Source organism: Ambystoma mexicanum, chromosome 3q (genome assembly GCF_040938575.1).
Source record: "Ambystoma mexicanum isolate Mex_15411 chromosome 3q, UKY_AmexF1_1, whole genome shotgun sequence".
NCBI lineage: Eukaryota > Metazoa > Chordata > Amphibia > Caudata > Ambystomatidae > Ambystoma > Ambystoma mexicanum.
In genome coordinates this window covers 583,621,875-583,643,698 of record NC_090926.1, presented here as the reverse complement: position 1 = coordinate 583,643,698, position 21,824 = coordinate 583,621,875, and the positions used below count along the sequence as shown (strand labels likewise).

The following is a 21,824-nucleotide window of genomic DNA, read 5'->3' as shown; positions in this document are numbered from 1 at the left end:
TGACTGTGAAGTTGAAACCTGTGCAACTGTGTTGAACTTAGGGAAGAGAACCCCAAGACCATTCTGTGGAACTGTGTTGAAATTCGGGGAAGGGACCCCCAAGACCATTCTGTGGCACTTTGTTGAACTTGGAGAAGGAAATCCCAAGGCCATTTTTTGGAACTGTCATGAACTTCAGGAGCAAACAAGGAGCTGGGAGAAGCACTGAACTTTAGTTTAAACACTGCTTCTTTGTTTGTTAACATCCCTACACATTGTTTGGCTTTAGTTGTCAGTACAAGTATAGGTTTTGTACGCAGACAGAATTTTAAGTTGAACTTACTGACTCAGACTATCCTTAGTTTATTTAGGTGGGGAAATCCCACCTTATTACAGGACAAGTTAGGCCTTCCACCATCCTGACATTTGAGTTAATAAAGACCTTTTGTTTGAACTTTGAATCTGTTGTCTGTGTCTTGCTTCATGATGCCTTCACAAATCACAGAAATCTGTATCAATGGCCATTAGCGCAACTTTATTGGTAATGAAGTTGCAAACAGCAAATTCAACATCTGTTGGTGTCAAGATGTTCCTACCCTGCTTGCCAGAGCCTAAACTCCACCCCAAAGGCAGTCTAAATTCCCACCTCGGCTCTGGCAGATTTTGCAAAACAGAATAGCGCTGTCCCTAACGCAAGGCTCTTGAAAACATTCGGGGGCATGAGAAACCACTAGCCATAAGCATCTGACTGGCTTACTATTGGGCTGCAATATTGTGACAAGTCTACTTCTAGAGTATCTAAAAACAAATTCTCATGAGCCTTCCTCTGGCCCGGGAGGATAGTTCAGGGGCAATGTGCTCGCTTTGGAAGCAAGAAGACACGGAGAAACACAGGTTCGACCCACGGATCCGCGCTTAGAAACCTCTGGGTATTAAGCGCGTTATAAATAGCCTATCATATCTCATATCTCCCCTTGTGTGTGTGAAAAACATGATATGTTATCGATATAATCCATACGCAGTTTTATCTCTAAACCAACACGTATTTACAATGTAGTGGACCTCATTCCGAGTTTGGTGGTAATCCCGCAAAATGACTGCCAAAATCGGTTATCGTTACCGTCACTTGTCCCGTGTGTTTACCACAGCATTACAAGTGCTGGTAGGGAGGTGTAAATCCCCAGTTGTGGAGTCCATAGGACTCCATGGGGTTTTTGGTGGAAATTCTGCCTCATTAATTCTGCCGATTTTTGGCTTTAAAGTGAAGGATTTACCTCCAGCATGATGCTGGAGACAAATCCTCCACTTAAAGATAAAAAAATGGAATTTGGTGGGGCGGTAAAAACAGCAGTAAATCTGTAACCGTCCCAAAAAATTGTTTCTAAGAGAATGACTTCCACTTTTTTACTGCACCGTCATACTTGTAATGAGGCCCAGTGTCATACTCATAAAAAGAAAAACACTAATACTGTTCTCATTTTTGTTTAGCATTTATGTACATATATTCTCTTGTAAAGATAATATGAGTATTCATGTGGGCCATAAGATATGAGTTAGGTTTATTGTCTTTGTATGCGATGTATTGCTGAAAGATGTTGAGTTTGTAGAAAACTTAGTATGGTTACCAAAGCAGATCTCCTTATAGATAAATTAGCTGTCTATATGTTGTATATGTTCACATCAGACCATAATTTTCTTCAGAAATTGAGACTTTTTGTGAACAATGTAATGGATGCAGCGGAAATAACAGCAGAAACACTGGTTTCCAATCCTACAAAAGCCAAAAACAAGCTATGTTGAATAGATTGGATTTGCACCTTAGATGACTGCAAGCAGTATATGATCTACAAAGATAATCAATTTCTTGAGAACAAATTTCGGGTCACTGAACAATATTTATTGAAATTTCCTGATCCACGACTCAGACAGATTTTTTACAATATCGTCTGAACTTAGTAAAAACAAACAAATACAAGAACGACAACATCAAATAAAGGAAGCAGAGAACTACTGTCGGTTCTGCCGCAACCAACTCTGTAAAGAGACCATGCAGCATCTGCTAACTGACTGTAAAACTTTAATAACTTAGCAAATTCTGCACTTTGGCCTTTACCTTTGACATTTTGACCTCGCACAATCTATGGATCAAACACTATCACACAAGAATAACGATGATTCAAATAGCGATAGCCAAATTCATTGCTCAGTTTGAAATTGAGGACTAGGTAGAGTAATCATGATTTTTTTTGACAGTATCAAATTAGCAATCTCCTTTATATGAGCACTTTAGTGAAAGTTTTTATAGGTTACCAATTTTGGATTGATTAACTGTATAAATGTACATTTAATGATGGATAACATAACTATTTTTGTGAGTATAACAAAATGTAATGACATTGAAATTAATTGCTATTGAAAAGTTGATTATCAACTAGATCAATAAAAATAATATATATGTGAGCATTCAAAATAGTATAGTCAAACGATATGCAGTTTCCAGTATTAGCAATACAATAATTAAATAGAGTCCTAGCATCCTACACTTCTCTTATTCACACATACAATGTTACAGCAACCTACAACCAATCAGCAATTTGTGTGTAGCCACTGCGGCACAGATAAGTTAAAGTATACGCACAGTCGGCAAGTCAAAATTGGCAAACCAAGGGACAAGTGAGTTTATTCAACCTTTGTAATCCCCATTAAAAGGAAGGGGACAAAAACAGTTAAACGTCCATGGCTTCTAAAGGCAGTTACTTAGAACAATATAAAAACAATCTAAAGTCATGGGTTAAAAATTACAGATGACGCATTATAAACCCTCATTCAAGGATTCCTTCTTTTCGTCCTCTGTGCTTTGTTGGACTCCTGATCCTGGCCAAAGTAAAACAAGGGGCATTATACGCTGATGTTTTGCTCTATGCTGAAGCACAGTGCCACAAAAAATCAGTGTGTCACCAGCACAGGGATAGGTGAAGGGCTACCTGAAAAAAATACATTATGGTGTCTCTTAATGATGTAAGCATTTAAAATATCAATATGCTGCAACAATTGGTAAAATTAGCTCACTTTAACCTCACCCGCCCCCCAAAATAATGCAACAGTCAAAAATAGAATTTGGGAAAATTGGCAAAGTGCCAAGTCTTAGGCTCATGAGCAGATGTTCTATCTCAGTGTGAAGGCAGTTGAAAGCTGTTAACTTCTTCTTACCAAAGCAGTTCAGCTTTGCTCAGAAGAAGCAAACTGTTTTGCCCCGAAAATTACTGAAGCTAGCATTATCATTTGGAAGAATTGGGCCCATAGAAAGATCTACCGTCATGGCCGATGCATTAAATTAGTTGCTTGCTTTATCTTGACCAGTCAGTCAAGTCTTGTGAATGTGCTAGGCCTCCAGCTAGCTCTGCCTCATCTTGGTTCTTCGAGGAACATAGCCTCCCGCTGCATCTGTGATCTATGTGTGTCACTGCTGTCATTTGCAGCTGGTTATTTAGGGTATAAGCTCACATTTAAACATCTCTTGTCAGCCAATCTTGACTACTGGATGTTTTTCTCTTATTCTTGTCAGCCTATGCTAACTTGTGGGTGTGACACTTATAATAACTAAATTTGATCAGCAGCCCTTAGTGCTAAGGTCTGTGGCTCATAGGGTAATATGGGTTTTTACAATACAGTTTACATTTTGAAAGTCATCCATCTTGGTAACTCCTTCATTGAACAGTGTCGTCCCACGGTCAGCTTTCATTAGCTGTCTTCACCGCATGGCTCAGTATTCTATTGAAGAGTAATGGTTTTGCAAAATATTGTTTATTACTACTCCCGAACAGGGCTTATACGCCTCTGCTCATTACAGTTGCTGCCAATTACTATCTGCTTAATAAAACTGTTACCTATGACTGAGCACTTTTTACCTCCATGCCGTCAGATTTTCAAGATGATGGTGGATTTTCAGAACGGGAGTTAACATGGATCGTATTAAATTAGAATTCTTTAACTAAATGTCCATGGTACAATTTTCAACTACGTGTTCTGTCCCAGAATATAAAAGTATTCTTAAGCTACAGTGTGTGCTGAATTTCTTCGAAAATAAGAACACATTGCAATAAACAAATAGCTTTTTAGTCCTGGATTCTGACTTTTATAATAGAATGAGAAAATCAGGTAACGGCCATTCAACATGCACTCATTCTCGCATTATACACAGAGTAACCTTTTCACAGTGTTGTTTTTTTTATTGTGCATTTAGTCACATAAAATGACTTTTTACACATTTAATCATCTTAGATAATAACAAACTTTCAGTATACAGAAGGAAAAGAAATACATAAAAAAAAAAGCAATTATAAAATCAGGATATGTATAAAAATAGGAAAAAGGGAACAGTGCATAAAAAAGAAAGAATCCATATGTACAATCCTTTCAACATTTTCTGTTACAATTAAATGTTTAGAATATTCAATTGATTTTGAAGTTTTAACAATGCAATAGACAACAGGATCTCCTTTCCTGCTGAGAGCCTATGCCAAAAATCTTGAGTAGAGATCCAGTCTATATTATGAACAAAGTATGAGAAATATTTTTCTCTAAGTGCCAGAGTAAATGTACATGATATCAATACATGTTTCATGCCCTGAAGGAACCCTTCACCACACAGTGTGCATTCACATGCAGAACTTTCTAATTTATGCCAAATGCGGTTTGTTTAATTTGTTTGGGTCAAGTTTAAACGAAAACGTAGTAATTCTGTGCACCAGGAGGGATTAGGAAATCTTCTAATGTAAAGAAGGACATAGTTACTCGATTTCTCGCACAAAGTGAAGTTTTTAGTATTTTTCAAATTACTAAAAGAGGCTCTAGTTTTGATCCAGTCAGCATGCATTAAGGCACGTTTTACTGTATCAGGATTTTCTATAAGGTTCTGACTAGTACATTCACATTGTTCTAAAATCTTTTCAGCATCGTCTTGAATATTCGACAGATAGCAATTCTTTCGTGTGATGGTATAATCATGACTATCTTCATACAAAGAGTGCTCTAAAGGAGTTAGAATTAATCTATAGAGTGCCAGGACTTTCCAGTTAAAACGAGAGTGCAGGGAATGTAAACCCAGTTCATCTCTCAGCCTTGAGATGGGTAAAGACAAGGGTAGACATACTTTTCTTTTCCATAAGCATCCCTCAAGGCGATCCAGTCGATGTTGCAGGCACTGGGATTGCATTCCATCCCATATAAGATGGCTGGAATGATACAGTGCAAAGCATACATGTGTAATACAAGAATATAAATGAAACCTCTTGTAGGTCTTTTGTTCTGTGCAGTCTGCACAGATGAAATGTATTTTAAACGTAAAAAGCTTTACTGGCTATGTCGCCACTTACAAGTGCCATTTGCAGCAAATGCAATTAAAAGGTTTAACAATGGTGTGTGTTCTTTGTGTTTGCAAATAAACTGTGTCAAACCTAACAGGTCTGGGCTCACATATGAACATGCATCTCTATGTGTTTACCAAAATGTGTCAAATTCATTAGGCATGAATTGACATAGATTCCAGACACATCGCTTGTCTTGGTTGTAAGCTGTCAATCACAGGTATATTCATACAATATGTGACAATGGTGGCTGAAATAATCTGTGCCTGGAGCCCTATTTCTTAAGTGGAAGCAATCCATCAGAAATAGGGGATAAAAAAAATTCAAAAAAAGTCAACAGAAAAACAAAAGAAAAATGATATATGAAAAGAATTACTGACTGCCATCAAGAAGCAGCTAAACATTAACAATAAGGAACAATGTTTTATTTTAGAAAAATGTTTGTACCCCTTATTTATTTTAATCAAAATGATAGAGGCGGAGCACCTGATGCAGTTGGTGGGGTCATTCTTGCAGTCGATGTTGCAACGAAAGCGCTCCCAGGCCAGCCAGCCCATGGGGGGTGTCCGAAACAGCCCATTCTCCAGTGTGAGGGAACCAATCACCAGGGAAAAGATCCAGAGCCACAGCGCCATCCCTAGCAAGACACACAAAGATAAAGTGAGAACCTGGGGTGACACCTCACACACTTTCAAATAAGCTTCAGGCTCTACAGCCCAAGACATAGAGAGGTGAACAATTGTATACATCTAAGAAGCACGTGACTTTATAAACTAATGCTTCACCAAGCAGAGACCAACTATGAGATGTATTACTGTCACCAAATATATCAAAAATTAGACATGGCCACCTCTAATTATGCCTCCCGCATGAACACAGTGATCATTGGAAATGGGGGAAAATAATACTATCACAACAAAATGTCTCACTGTTATTTAGAGCTTCAAAAAACGTTGCCACAAAAACGTTACTCACCATCGAGACTCTTGTGCTCCTAGTCAATCGTCCCATTTCATCCATTCTAAAGGGACATCTAGACATTGTGCAGTATTAATTTATTAAAACATGCAAAGCTGACATATGCACGGGCAGCACCGCCGCAGCCGGCCATGCCTGTTTGCGCATGAGCCTGGCTTCCCTCGACAGTGCTCTTTGACTGTCTACGCATCAAAGTGGCTGTAAAGTTTTCTTACCACAAGTAAGGTAGGCTGGTTGAAGTGAGGAAAGGGAGTAGAAAAGTCACGACAAGACAGTAAATCAAGGAAACTAACCAGCAGGTACGGTTCTCCAACATTGGCATCTATTATAGATGTGGAAATCCCCTCAGTAATACATTTATGTTAACATTATTAGGTATGAGCCCTTCATTAAGGCTGTGGTCTAAGGCGAATGGGGCTTATTTTATTGCAACTGCCACCAGCCCTCTGACTACCTAACTCCACCCCATCATCTCACACCTCAGATTTGAGGAAAAAGAGATTAACAATGAAACACAACCTCCTGGTAGGCCGAGCAGGACACATGTGAATATTTTACAATTTGTGAGTAGTATGTGAAAGAGAACAGTTAACTTTCAATCCCACTAGAATTAAAAAGAATGTAAGAGAGTTTGACTAGGTTAAACACTTTGACAAGCTGGCGCAGTATAGCCCTTTGGTGGAATATAGAAATACCAGTCAACGTTATGACACACTCCCTAGTTATCTGAAGCTCAATAAGCCTGATTTATAGACAAATATTTATGCGCTTTAGACTCAATCATCTGTGTACACTAGATGAATGGGGACCAAGAAGAGGTATTCCCAGAAAAAAGCGCGTCTGCCATCTATCTAAGGTAAAAATAATTATGGAAAATTGGAAACATTTGTTCTTAATATGTTAATGTACTACAGATATCCGTAACCATGTTTTAAGTGAATTTTTCACTGCTGTATGGGAAGTTTACTGTGATTCACCAGGGGGTAGATTGCTAAATGGAGAACGACAAAATACTTATCCTGTAACTCTTCACTTTATTACAGCATCTTATAAACAATTTGGTGAACCAGAATAGCACTAGGAGGAAAGATGATTCTAGCTTTATGCCTGTTGTGAGAAACCTGAGGGTTTTCTCACAGGTAATTCCTGGGGATCCTTTATCCAGGTTTGCCAGGGAAGGGCCATCGTTTTTGGATCCCAACCCTGGGGGTGGACAAGCAAGGGAGGATCTCCTGGATGAGGGATCCTTGGGGAGTGTACATGGAGGACCCTCAGGCGAGACAAGGTCTTCTGCTTATTTAGGAAAAGGGCATGCTCGGAATCGTTTACGGGATATTTTTATACCCAGCCCTTAGAACCGGATCCTAAAAATAAGAAAGGGTGACTAAGAAACTCTCAAGGTAAACTCAGAGAAACATTTGGTTCGAATATTAATCTGAATCTATCCTCCCCTCCCTCAGTCTCTCCAAACTGTTGTAGAAACCCATCACTCCATTCTCCAATATCTACATCCAGGACAAAAAAGGTAAAAGAAGAGATCACACTCTCATACCATTATCCCTCCCACCATCGTTATAAGGAGGGGATTAGGTGAGAGAGACCAAATAGATCCTCAGCTCGCCCACAGCGATTTGTCCATCCCCCCTTTCTGAAGACCCCCCCTACCCGACATTCCTTCAGCCCATATGGCATATTGTACCCTCATTGTTCAAAACACCACAGCGCCATCAGAACAAAGAAAATACATTCAGAGGCACTCTACTATTTTCATGAAAGTCCCATTAACAAGGTCAGGCAAAGTCAGGCACTGAACGAACTAGCAAAGCACCTGAAGCCTGGTAATACTCCTCAGGTGTATAAAAGGAGTAGCCGTATGAGACAAGTAGAACGAGTTGGAGCCCGAGAAGGAACCAGAGACAAAGACCAAGCAAGCAAGCAGCTGAGAAGGCCTGATCATCCCCAGTTCTGCTGTCGGAGAACAGAGCGCCGAGACGCTTAGAGCCCTTGGTTGTTGAGGGCTAAAAAGCACAGTGAGGGAGCTTTGTATCCAAAGGGCCAGAAGGGGAGCGTGTGAAGAGCTGATCTCTAAGGAGCAGTCCTTGAAAGGTGCTCGTTCCCCTGGGCCAGCAAGGCCGCCCAGAAGTGTTGGGGGGGGGGTGAGGAGTACCTGACCTAGACACGATGAAACCGTAACAACTACGCTGATCACAACCAGTGAGTTCAAATGCAGAAGGGAGCATGGTTGGTGAAAGACGCGAAGTGCGAGGGATAATTTGTTACAAGGGAAGGACACACGTAGGATGAAAAGATACACTGAAGAGAAAGCTTCAATCGTCCATTGTGAACTGTAATGTGCAAACTACGGAATGAAAGTGAAGGAAACAAAGTAAGTGTTACGCTCACCTGGTCTCTGCGGGGACGTTGGGGCACGGTTGCAGCCCTCCATGGAAGTGGATCACCCCTATCAGGCTTCTTCCCCTGCAAAAATGCTGTGGGTTGCGACAGTTGGTGACACTGCTCCTGCGTGGATATGAGAGAATGTGAGAATGCTGCTATGTGACTGTTGTCTCTCTCGAATCCTTCTTCCCAAAGAGTGGTGAGCATGCACCGACCCATATAGGCTCACCTGTTGATTAATGATAAGGAGCTCTGCGTCCTGCTTCTCACTGCAGGGGCGCTTCTTGATGGGACCGAGTTCCTTCACTGGCCCATTGTATGTGGCAGCCCAGAAAAGCAGTGGCTAACCACTCCTTATGGTAAGTGTCTTTCAGTTCTATTGTCTCTTCTTGTGGTTGAAATGTTTGTATTGTTAATGTCTTTCTTCTGATTTCTTCCTATAGGTGGAATTGCGGCCCAGCTGCATTCTTGCAGCACGAGGTGAATCCGTATGGAAGACAGAGAAGTTCTGCGATGGTCCGCCAACAGGTAAGTGGTGCTTTAAGGTTAAGCGCGAGGTTCGATGGCGGCGCAACCTTAAAATTAATGCCTTTAATGTCTAACCTTGTCTTTCGTATCTCTTGCAGGTGCCGTCTTTGTGAATGAGGAGTGCGTCGTGCTGCGGTGTCAAGGTCAAGATTTCGGCTTCCCCGGGAGGCTGAAGATGGAACGCTGGATGCCAGGTTCGATGAAAGGCGCATGTAGACGAGAACAGGCAGGTAAGTATGAAGCTGGAGTCGACAGGCAGGTAAGTATGAAGCTGGAGTCCAAGAGGTGAGTCTGCAGTCAGGCGACGATGAGCATTACGCTGCATGCAAGTGCAGAATAACGCGAAGCATTCGCACGAAGGCTGGGTGGGCTTATATAGTCGTGTTCCCAGCCACGCCCACTAGCTCTGGCATACCGGCCACACCCTGCCACTCCTAGCTGATGCTGCATGTGCAACCCAGCTCCCCAGCAGCCACGCCCAAAACGAATGCACGGGAAAGATCCTGTGTCCACAAATAAAGCACTCTTGCCAAAATAAACGTCTCTGATTATGTTTGTTCATGAGCCTGGCACCAAAGGTGCCAGGACTGAGTCCAGCTGGGACCCCTGTGCTTGATTGTCCCGAAGCGACGAACAAGAGCTGTGTTACCCCTTGTGCCCATCCCCTGATGGTGCATGGTCTGTGTTCTAGGGCCAGTGGCCATGACAGCACCCCCCTTCAAGGCCCCTCTCACAGGTGGTTTTCCTCCGGATCCTGGCTTGGTGGGATTATTGAGATGGAATTGTTGGATCAAGCGTGGTGCATGGACAAACTCACTGGGTTCCCAGGTGTGATCTTGAGGCCAATAACCTTTCCAGTCTATGAGGTAATACAATTTGGACCATACTATTTTGGAGTCTAGAATAGTTTTGACTTCGTATTCGGGTTCTTCTCCCCAGATTTCCGGCTCACGTGGAGTTTCGATTTGTGTAAATGGTTCCACTGGTTGCAGGAGTGAAACATGGAATACCGGGTGGATTCGCATACGAGATGGTAGTTCCAATTTCATAGCAGCAGGGTTGATCACAGCTTTGATGAGATAGGGTCCCAGGTACCTGGGACGGAAGGCTCGTGGTCCCTTTTAGAGAAATATTTTTTAATGCGAACCAAACCTTGTCCCTGACCAGATAATGTGGAGCTTCCTTCCGGTGTCTATCTGCAAACTGTTTCTGCTTTTCTTTGGCTCTGGTCAAATGTTCTGCTGCCTCTCTAAGAACCCGAGTGATGGTTTTATGTAAGGGCGTCACTGCTGGCATTTCCAATGCATCAAGTAAATCAAAAACAGATGTCCCTGGATGTTGACCGTACATTGTATAAAATTGAGTTTGCCCAGTACTCGTGTGGATGGAATTGTTGTAGGCATATTCAGTCAGCCAAAGTATGTCATTCCAGGTATCTTCAGTTTGTTGCAACATACACCTTAAGTACTGTTCCAACGTTTGGTTGGTCCTTTCGGTCTGCCCATTGGTTTGGGGATGATGACTTGTGGACAATGTAAGGTCGATTTTGGCGATTTTGCAACACCTTCTCCACAGTGCTGAGACAAACTGAGTTCCACGGTCTGATAGTAATACTGATGGGAATCCGTGTAGTCGGATAATCTGTTCCAAGAACACAGTAGCGAGAGCAGAAGCAGTTGGGAGTCCCTTCAAGGGGATGAAATGTGCCATTTTGGAGAAAAAATCTACCACGACCAAGATGGTGTTATATCCATTGCAGGGAGGAAGGTCGGTGATAAAATCCATTGACAGTGTATGCCAAGGTGATGGCGGTACCATCAAAGCACGCAGTAAACCGGCGGGGTTTTGCTTCTGAGATTTGTGTTGTGCACAAACACCACAGGTTGTGATACACTGAGATATGTCTTTCCTCCACGTTGGCCACCAGTAGTTTTTCCTTACTTTAGCCTGGGTCTTGGCGGTTCCTGGATGACCTTCCATTAATGAGTCATGATAGTTAGCTATAATTTGATTTTGCAGTCTTTTATCTGAGATTTGCAGTCGCCTTTGAAAGTATGGTAGATGGTTTTCAATGGTGTATTGGTCTCCCTTTGATAGCCATTCCCGTTGCGTTGATTGATTCATCTGAAATTGGCGATCGGATTTCAAGTCGTCCAAGCAGGTTGTTGCGACAATTCGATTTTGGATTAGTTCTTCAGGAATGATGGCCACAGGGTAAGATGTGGCAAAAGCTTCTTTTCCTTCACTCATGCGTGATAGAGCATCTGCCTTTCCGTTGAGAACTCCGGGTCTATAGGTGATGATAAAAGCGTATTCAGCAAAGAAGAGAGCTCAATGAATTTGGCGCGAGGATTGGGCTTTAGCTGTCTTTAAATATTGTAAATTGCGGTGATCCATAATGACGGTGACTGTATGTCTAGCTCGAGAAGATAATGCCTGCATGCTTTGACTGCTGCGTTAATCGCTAGCAACTCTTTATCCGTGATTGCCTAGTTCAACTCGGGAGCTGAACATTTGCGGGACCAGAATGCCACGGGGTGCAACTGTCCTGTTTCTGGATCCCGTTGCGATAATACCGCTCCCATGGCTACATTGGAGGCGTCTGTTTCGACTACGTATGGTAGGTCTGGTCGAGGGTGTCGGAGAACTGGTGCTGAGGTGAGTGCTAGTTTCAGTTTCTGGAAGGCCTCCTCAGCTTCTGTTGACCAATGGAATTTCTTGTTCTTTCTCAGCAGAGAGGTAATTGGGTGTGCAATCTGAGAGAACCCAGGAAGAAATCTACGATAGAAGTTGGTGAATCCAAGCACACTTTGTACCCCTTTTGTGGATCTTGGAGAGGGCCATTGGAGTATAGAGTCTACTTTGCTTGTATCCATATGAAATGCCTTGTGTTGTGAGCATAAAGCCGAGAAACTCTACCTCTGTCACATGGAAGAAACATGTCTCCAACTTATCATACGGCTGATATTGTCGAAGCTTCTCTAAAACCGCCCGGACATGACCGACATGATCCTCTTTGGAAGTTGAGTAAATGAGAATGTCATCAATGTAGACAAGAGCGCAAACGTCCAATAATTCACGGAGTATGCCATTCATAAAATAATTGGAACGCTGCAGGGGCATTGCATAGCCCAAAGGCATAACTTGGTATTCGAACAGGCCATATTTTGTGCAGAAGGCCGTCTTCCACTCGTCCCCTTTTTTCACTCTTACAAGATGGTAGGCCCCCCGTAGATCCAGTTTTGTGTAAATCTGAACATTTTTTACCTGATCCAGGAGCTCCGGAATAAGCGTCAATGGATATCTGTTTTTTATCATGATCTGATTAAGTGCCCTCTTGTCAATAAAGGTTCTTAAGTCGCCCTCCTTTTTGGGCACAAAAAAGAGGGCAGAGAAGGCAGGAGACTTGGACGGACAAATGAAGCCATTAGCTATATATTGATCCAGGTACTTTTTTAGATGTTCATTTTCTAGCTCGGTTAGGGCGTAAATCCAACTGCAGGGAATCTGGGCTCTGGGCACTGTTAGGCAGAAACCTGTGCAGCTCCCTCTGGGACCACTGCAAACGATTTAGGACTACGGGTGTTTGGCAGTAAACCCACTTGGTAGCAGTCTGTACCACACTGATTCACTTGGTAGCTGTGGCTGAGCAGTCAGACTTCCCTCAAGAAGAGTTAGGCAGTATACAGAGTATTCACAACAGGTCAAGAGAACACAATAGAACAAGTAAACACTGACCAGGGCTTGGTGTAAAAGAGATATAATTATTTATTTAAAACCACATCTAGAAAAACACACAGGCACTAATAGTAAGCAATTCAAAAACACGGTCACTCAAAGATATATACTCCCTTAAAAGAATATTAGACAAGTCTTAAGTAAAGCCCCACTTATTTTCAGATAGCCGTGAGTGCTTAACGTAGATGGCACTCTAATAGTTTGTTTTAAAAAGGGAGAGAAAAGCAGAGAACAAGTTGAAACAGATCCCAACACTTTTATCAGAACATAACAAGAGAGGAAGGCAAGGTAAACCCGTGAAGTTCGAGTTCAAGAGGCCGGATCCACTTTCAGAGGATCCAAACGAAATGTGTGCAAGGTCACACGGTTGCAGTGCACAAAAGACTTGTAAAGGTTCAAAAAGGAGTTGGACCAAAGAAAGGGACCAGTTAGAGGGTCAAGGCGGCCAGCCCAGTCCAGAAGGTTAAGGGGTTATTATTACCTTGTAGCAATCTTTAGAAAGGGAGGCCTGGCGGACACGGTACCTTAAAGTGGTTGGAACGCTCCAGCGGGGGCAGTTGTTCCTGGCAGCGGGTGCAAGTCGGTGCTTCGTCCGTGGGAAGAGAGGATCTCGTTGTGGAGGAAGACAGGAGTCAGTTGCACTGCCAGGGAAGAAACCAGCTGGGGATTTTCTCAGGTACAAGGAGTGGGCCGGTGATTTGCGGTTCAGTGGTGAGTGGCTATCCGGCTGCCGGGGTGCTTGGCACGGGCAGTTCGACCACAAACCGGGCTGGGGTGCGAAGAAAGAAAGATAAACTGGTTGTGCCCACCAGTCAGGGGAAGAAGCCTCTCCAGCCGGGAGATATTCTCTGTCGTCGGGAAGTGGTGAGTCGGTTCTGCAGGGCTCCACCGGTGGTGTCGTCGTGGCAGGTTGGCTCAGCTTCTCCCTCGTCGGATTCTCAGGTCCTGTGGCGACTTCTGAAGTTCCAGTCCCCAAAGCCCTGCTTTTATGCAGAAAGCCCCCATTCACTCAGCCTAGCTGTCACTCAAACATGCTAAGTGGTGAGCCGGCCGGCTCACCACTTGGGCCAATCACACAAGAGTGCGACTTGAGTTACCAAGGTAACTCAGTCCAGAGTGCCTAAATCCCCTCCCACACCCTCTGTGGTACGCAGACAGAGTGGCACCACTTTTGGAGGCTTCTGTGGAGAAGGCCGCCAAAAAGTGGAACAAAGGGCTCGACTTGGGTTGGAGTCACAGAAGAGAACACAAACGCCATTTTAGAATCGAGTCTTGGCAAAAAATACCAACCGGAGAATTAATATTAATTAAATAAACCGGCAGTATGTCCGAGGCTATGAGAATTAAATAATTAAAGTTGGTAGCCTCGAACAATGGGAAAATCCCATAGGAAAATATTCGTGGTCGAATATAAAAAGTAGTTTCCACTGCCACCAGCCAAAACTCAATCAGGTGGGACGGAGACGTGCCCCCTCGACTAACAGACCCTGGGGCAATCGAATTGCCCCGACCAGTACGTCCACAATATGATGGTTTGTACTGGTTTCTGTTAATAATTCGGGACTAGTAAAGCCAATGGTGACTTTACATGCCCTGGGAGACAGTAGTCAGCCCCAGGGTATGGAGTCTATGGTGGGGTGTCACTATGACACCCCTGTGTTACTGCACGGAGGGTGCTGTGTAACACACATAGGAAAAACACATGAGACCCTATGGAGTAAAGGACCCCATAGCCCACAAAACACATTACCAGTCAAAGGAATAACATAAATCATGTCCAAGAGTGGGAGAAAAAGAGTCTCACTCTTGGCAGGAGGAAAAAAACAAACTCCAGGAATCCAGCAAAGCTGCTGGGGGACTCACTAGGTTAGGAAATTCAGCCTAAAGAGAGTATTCTCCCTAACACTCGCCCCCCCACCCCCAGACTAAGGCGCAGGAGGATTTAATCCACTCCTGGATGAACCTCATACCTCTAGTCGATGACATACATCCTAGAGAGTCCATCAGCATTATGATGGTGACACCCTGACCTGTGCTCAATGGTGAAATCAAACCCTTGAAGGCAGATTGACCATCTCAATAGTTTTGGATTTTCCCCTTTCATTTGCATTAACCATCTCAAGGGTTGGTGGTCAGTCTGAATGACAAAAGTAGAACCATACAAGTATGGCCTAAACTTCTTCAGTGCCTACATAATAGCAAAGCATTCTCTTTCGATTGTTGCCCACCTTGTCTCAGGATCCTTCAGCTTTCGGCTGATGAAGCAAATGGGGTGCTCCGTACCTTTCCCATCCAGTTGACTGAGGACTGCACCTATTCCTACATTTGAAGCATTTGTTTGCACAATTAAAGTTTGGTGATAGTCAGGAGCTCTGAGTACTGGGGCTTGATAAAGAGCCTTTTTCAGGGTTTCAAAGGCCTGATTGCATTCCTCATTCCATCTAACCTTTTTAGGGAATTTAGGAGAGGAGATGACATTCAGTGGAGAAGCTATGGACCCATAGTTCTCAATGAAATTCCTGTAATACCCAGTGAGACCTAAGAAGGCTCTCACCTGGGTCTGAGTAGTAGGTGCTGTCCAATTTTGCACAGCTTCAATCTTACTGGGCAAAGGCCTTATTTCTCAACCTCCTACCTCATGTCCAAGGTAGACCACTTTACTCTGTCCAAGCTGGCATTTACTTGCCTTTATGGTCAGATTGGCCTTTCCAAGAGCCTGCAAAAGATATCTCAGGTGGTCCACATGTTCCTCCCAGGAATTGCTGAACACTGCTATGTCATCCAAGTATGCCATGCAGAAGTCCTCCATCCCATTCAGAACCTGGTTTACCATCATTTGAAACGTAGCAGGTGAATTTTTCAATCCAAAAGGCATAACCTTAAACTGGTATAAGCCAACTGGGGTAGAAAATGCAGTTTTCTCCTTGGCATGGTCTGTCAGGGCTATTTGCCAATAGCCTGACGTCAAGTCAAATGTGCTGAGGAACTTGGCTGCACCAAGTCTATCCACCAACTCATCTGTCCTTGGCAAAGGGTGGGCATCAGTCTTAGTGACTGCATTAAGAGCTCTGTAATCCACACAGAGTCTAAGTTCTTTAGATCCTGCCTTTGGAACTAACACAACTGGGTTAGACCATGGACTAGTAGAGGGCTCTATTACCCCGAGATCAAGCATCTTGTTGACCTCACCTTTGATGTGGGTTCTTACATTTTCTGACATTAGATATCCTCTGCTTTTGACTGGCAGACAGTCACCAGTGAGTATGTCATGCTGTCCCCAAGGGGTCAAGCCTGGTGAAAGTGAGAACAGGGAGGCAAACTGATTCAACATAGATTTGCACTCTTCATGTTGCTCAGGTGTCAGATTTGAAGAGAGATTTACTCCTTCCATTTTTTTATCTAAAGGTAAGCCTCTGAGAAGATCAGGAAGAGCTTCACTCTCTTCTTCTTCCTCTGATGATGCTAGAAGCAAAGCTCCTACATCAGGTCTGGAGACATACGCTTTTAGTCTGTTGGTGTGGAAGACTGTTGGAGCCTCCTTGGGGTTGCCCAAGTCCACCAGATAGTTGACCTCTCCAAGTTTACCCACAACTTTGAAGAGTCCCATCCATTTGTCTTGCAAGGCCCTCTGCCTTGTTGGAATCATAACGATAACTAGCTGGTATTGAGTAAACTCAACCATGTTAGCCTTTTGGTCGTGCCAGTGCTTGACCAATACTTGTCCAGCTTTCAACTTATCATTTGCTTCTGCCATCATTTGTGACATTCTCCTACGGAGACCTATCACGTAGTCAGTCACTCTGACTGGCTTGGGGGAAGGAGCACCTCCAACCCCTCCTTGATCAGGGCCAATGGACCTCTGACCGGATGACCATAGAGAAGTTCAAAGGGAGAATAACCTACTCCCTCCTGAGGGACTTCCCTATAAGCAAAGAGAAGGCATGGCAGTAGAAGGTCCCACTTTCTTTTAAGGGGGTCCTCTAAAGCACCTATCATGCTCTTCATGGTTCTGTTGAACCTTTCAACCAGTCCATTTGTCTGAGGGTGGTATGCGGTTGAGAACTTGTAAGTAACTCTGCAGGTTTTCCACATGGCTTTCATGTAGTGGGACATAGAATTTGACCCCCTGTCAGATTACTTCCTTAGGAAACCCAACCCTGGTAAAAATACCAAGGAGGGCCTTAGCCACAGCCGGAGCTGTAACAGTCCTCATAGGAATTGCCTCAGGGTATCTAGTAGCATGGTCTACTACAACAAGTATAAACCTGTTGCCTGGGGAAGTTGGAGGATCAAGGGGACCAACAATGTCGATCCCTACTCTCTCAAATGGGACTCCCACAACTGGGAGAGGCACTAAAGGTGCCACATTGTTGGAGCCAACCTCAACAGGGGTCTGGCAGGTGTGGCAGCTCCTGCAGTATTTATCTACTTCGGCCCCCATCTTTGGCCAATAGAAGTAGAGTGAGAGCCTTTCCTTAGTCTTCTTGAAACTCAAGTGACCAGCCAAAGGAATCTCATGGGCTAACTGCAAGAACTGTGGTCTGTTCTCTTGGGGTACTACAAGTCGTTTGTTGTCCCCAGGTGCAGACTCGGTTGGTTCACTGTAGAAGAGGCCATCTTCCCAGTGTAACCTATATTTCCCAGGCTCTTGCCCTTCAGCCTGAGCATCTGCCTGGCGGCGAAGACCTTCCAGAGTTGGACATTCTCTCTGTCCCTTACTGAAGTCTGCCCTGTTGGGTCCACCTTCTGCCAGTAAAGTCTGCAGCTCAGGATGGTCAACAGGATCCAGATCTCCAATGAGTTCCTGGCCTTCTACTAGCTCTTCTTCAGAGTCTAGTTCAACCACACAGGGTTGTACCTCCCTCTCAGCCTCAGCTGGAGGGGGAGTTACTGGTGTAACTTTGGACAACCTAGGGGAAGTCCTTGTTGGCTGCACTGGAGTGCTGGCTGTGAGGTTATTTTTAGAAGTTTTAGGTTTCCCTTTTTCTTCTATTTTCTTAGAGACAGCAGCTGACATCTCCAGTGGAGCAGGAGCGATCTCTTTCTTCATCATCTCCTTGGGAGTACCTATCATGGTTCTCTCCCTTGCAGGTCTGGTGAGCTCCTGTAACCTTTTACTAGGAGGTCTGGGGGTATGTGACACTACTCCAAGAGTTTTCAAGTCATTACCCAGCAGAACCCTTCCTGGCATCTCACTTTGTATGCTGATAGGTATCTTCACAGTCATGTCATTACACTGGATGAGAACTGGTAATTGGGGAAGCATCTGCACAGGCCCTCCAGCTAACTTGGTGAGGCGTTTGGGTGCCTTAGCAACATCCTCAGGCTGAAAAAACGATTTGTCCACCACAGTTATGCTGGCCCCAGTGTCCCTAATGGCAGGAGTCTCCTGACCATTCACCTGGACACTGTCCTTATAATACTCTTTAGTATTATCTGGGATAGAATTATAGACATCTAAGTTCTGTTGTTCCCACAGACCCAGAGACACTAAATAAACACTAGCTGAGACGCCAATGGGTTCATCAGCCAGTAATAGAAAGTTTCCACTTGCCATTTGGACTTCCTCTTCTGGAGCGAAGGCTAAGGAGACAAGCTGGACCCTTGAAGGTTTACCCTTACATCTGGGATCTCCTTTCACATGGTCAGTAGAGCCATAAACAAAGCATTTACCAAATGCTTTCTGGAATGGTGGCTTGGTCTGACCTCCTTCTGGTTTGGTACCAGGAGGTACACTAGCCTGATTTGGTTTCCCTGGTGGCTTACCCTTTTGGTTCTGTTTGGGGCCCTCTTTGGAATTGGAATTATTAGAATTCTCTTTGGGGTCCTTTTTTGGCTGTTTTCCCTCATCCTTTTTCTGAGTAGCCCCAGAATCCTTGTGAGTGGCCCTGTTGGCAACCCACAAGTCAGCAGCCTTAACTAACTTCCTGGAATCTAATTCCCGTGAATCAGCCAAGTGCTGTCTGAGCTCAGGAGGGCAGGCATCATAAATTGACTCCAACATTACAAGATTCTTCATTCCTTCATAAGTGTTAACTCTGTAACCCTTAATCCATCCCTCTAAGTTTTTCAAACTTTCACTCACCCAGGTAGCCCAAGGGGTACCATCATGCTTTTTGAGGGTCCTAAACCTCTTAAGGTACTGGGAAGGGGTCTTCCCAAATCTAGCTATCAAAGCTAGCTTCACACATTCATAATCCTTCTTATCCATCTCCCCCAACTCCATTACCACATCAGTTGCAACAGGGGGAAGCCTAGAGAACAACCAGGGAAGTAACTCATTCCCTGTGATGTCCTGGAGCCCATGATTATACTCAAACATTTTCAACCAATCCAACACATCCAATCTAGGTTCATACATACCCACTAATTCCTTAGGCATTCGGGTCTTTTGGGACTGGAACTCCTAGAAGAACCAGAGGAGAGAGAAGCATTTTCCACAGACAACTTTTTCATTTCTAATTCGTGATTAAGCTCTATTTCTCTGAGTCTTAACTCAGCTTGCTTCTGCTCAGCCTGGGCATTCATTCTTCTGAACTCTAGCTCTTGGTTTCTTTCAGAATGAGCTAAAAAACGTTTGTACTCTAATTCAAGCTTCATTTTTTTCAAGTTCAAAATAAGCAGGGTTACATGTGGGACCTGGTATAGGCCCAGTAGGTACAGTAGGTAAGGCAGACAGAGTCTCAGAGTGGCTAACTTCATTAGGTTCACTTTCCTCTTCTTACTCATTATCAAGACTTTGATTCAGATCAATACCATTACTGTTTTCTACATTTGCTGGGGGGGCAGATTCCTCTGTACCACCCAGACTTTGGTTTTCTAACAATCTTTCTATAAGTCCCATTTTCTTGCCCTTCTCAGAGAGATTCTTATGTCTACACAATACTTTTAAGCAATCAGCAGTTTTGGCAGACAATGATTCTAGGGTATAACTCTCCATAGCAGACATAGGGCCTCATTCCGAGGTTCGCGTTAAATTTCTGACTTTACCGGCATGGCGGAAATACCGTATCCACGTTGGTAGCAGGGCGTAATTAGCACCATATTCCGACCTCGCGGGCATGAGCTTTCCGCCATGCCGGTAAACCCCCTAGCGCCATACCGGTAAAGGGCGCGTCAAACCCCTTACCGACAACAACCGAGGCGTAACTAACACCATCGCCCTCCACGTAGTGCGTAAATAGCTGTGCCCGTAATTAACGATGACCGTAAATTACGGGGACCGATAAAAACCGTAGACGGAAATTACGTCATCGAACAGGAACGGGAAGCATCATGGCGGCCATCTTTAAAATCACAATCCATTGCAATCCTCTCCATACAGAACTCGTGGGCATATTGTGATAGGCAAAATAGACTCCAGAGACCAGCATCATGCCAAAAGCATTAAAAAAGGGTGCTGCGCGCATCAGGAAGGAGAAATTCTCCCAGGATGAGCTCCAGGTACTCGTCGATACCCTGCATGAACATGCTGAGATTGTTTTTAGCAGCGACATGCGCAGGCCCACCATCCTCAGGAAGAAGGAGATATGGGAGCTGGTCTCGCAGAGGGTGAGCGCTGTCGGAAACACCCCCCGCAGCACGACGCATTGCCGCAAACGCTGGGATGACCTCTGTCTGAGGGTGCAGGCCATCCTCTCAGCAAACCGCAATCTGGCCCTAGAGACAGGAGGAGGCCCAGCCTCACCCATAAAAATGATGCCCTGGGAGGAAACATGTGCGGAGATGATGGGCACAGAAGCCATCGAAGGTGTCGGCGATATGGATTGCGGTGATCCTTCATCAGCTGACGCAGGTGAGAGCCATGAGTGTAAACAGTACATGCATCCCTAATGCAAGTCATCGCCAAGGGCTGGTCAAGCAGTCACATCATGTTTGGGTAATCCCCCCCTCCAATGATGCCGTAACAACTGGGACCCAGGATGATGTCAGGTGCAAGGCTGACACCCATATTGGGCATGCCACACAAAAAGCTGGTCAATGTCAGTCACCACAGTACTCCGCCAACATGAGTGACCCTGCCGACAGTATGCTTTTCCCATCCATGCAAAGATCACAGTCCCACTCAGCACCCAAATGTCACCAAAACGCTGCTATCCCATCGTAATACCATTGTCTGGAAGTAATTCTGACCCCCAGATCATTGCTCATGCCGTCTCTCTCTTGCCCCCCACAGGCACCAGTCATGAAAGTGAGGACCAGGAAGGCCCCGGACAAGTACCTCCCGGGGCACAGGCAGGGGACAGTGCACACCTGCAAGCAGGAAGAAGGCACATGCCACACCACCTGCCCCAGCAACCCCCATGGAGGGTACACAACCCCCATCCGCGGCCCTGGACATGCCTGCAGTTCTGCGGGACACATGCCCCACGCTGCACCATGAGGAATTGAGTGCGTCAGGGGAGAATGCTGCCATGTGCATCCTCGATGTGCCAGGCAGCACATCACCAAACACCATTGACAACGTGGAGGAGCCCAATGACTATGTACAGAGCCCAGACACTCCCTCGTACAGCCAGGTTGCCCATAGCGACCCTGGGTCGAGTGACGGCCCAGGGCTCACAGGTGAAGGGGATACACCTGTCTGTCATGAGCCCACTTCCCCTGCAGGAAGTCCTGAAAGTCCTGCAGGCACAACAACATGAAGCCTGCCGACCACATCGCCCACATCGGCTGCAGAAACAGTGCGCTGCCAGCACCTCACAGGCATGATAGAGGAGTTTCTCAGGGACAACCGGGAATCAGGGTTGGTGCTTCATAATGACCTTCAGGCTCTGGGCGAGATCATCAGTACCAGCACAAACCGCATCTGTGAGATGCTTGGCAGGATTGCTGATG

General features: G+C 44.7%; 1 protein-coding gene across 2 annotated transcripts in view; it reads right to left on the bottom strand.

Annotated features, from left to right (window-relative positions):
- NAGA (alpha-N-acetylgalactosaminidase) overlaps positions 1-21,824 on the bottom strand; it is a 2,142,885-nt gene that overhangs the window by 1,832,867 nt on the left and 288,194 nt on the right. For both annotated transcript variants that reach the window (XM_069654391.1, XM_069654390.1), the window contains exon 2: positions 5,832-5,982. In XM_069654391.1, the coding sequence (XP_069510492.1) occupies positions 5,832-5,980 (149 nt within the window). In that variant the 5' untranslated portion in view covers positions 5,981-5,982. The remainder of the gene's footprint in view (positions 1-5,831; positions 5,983-21,824) is intronic.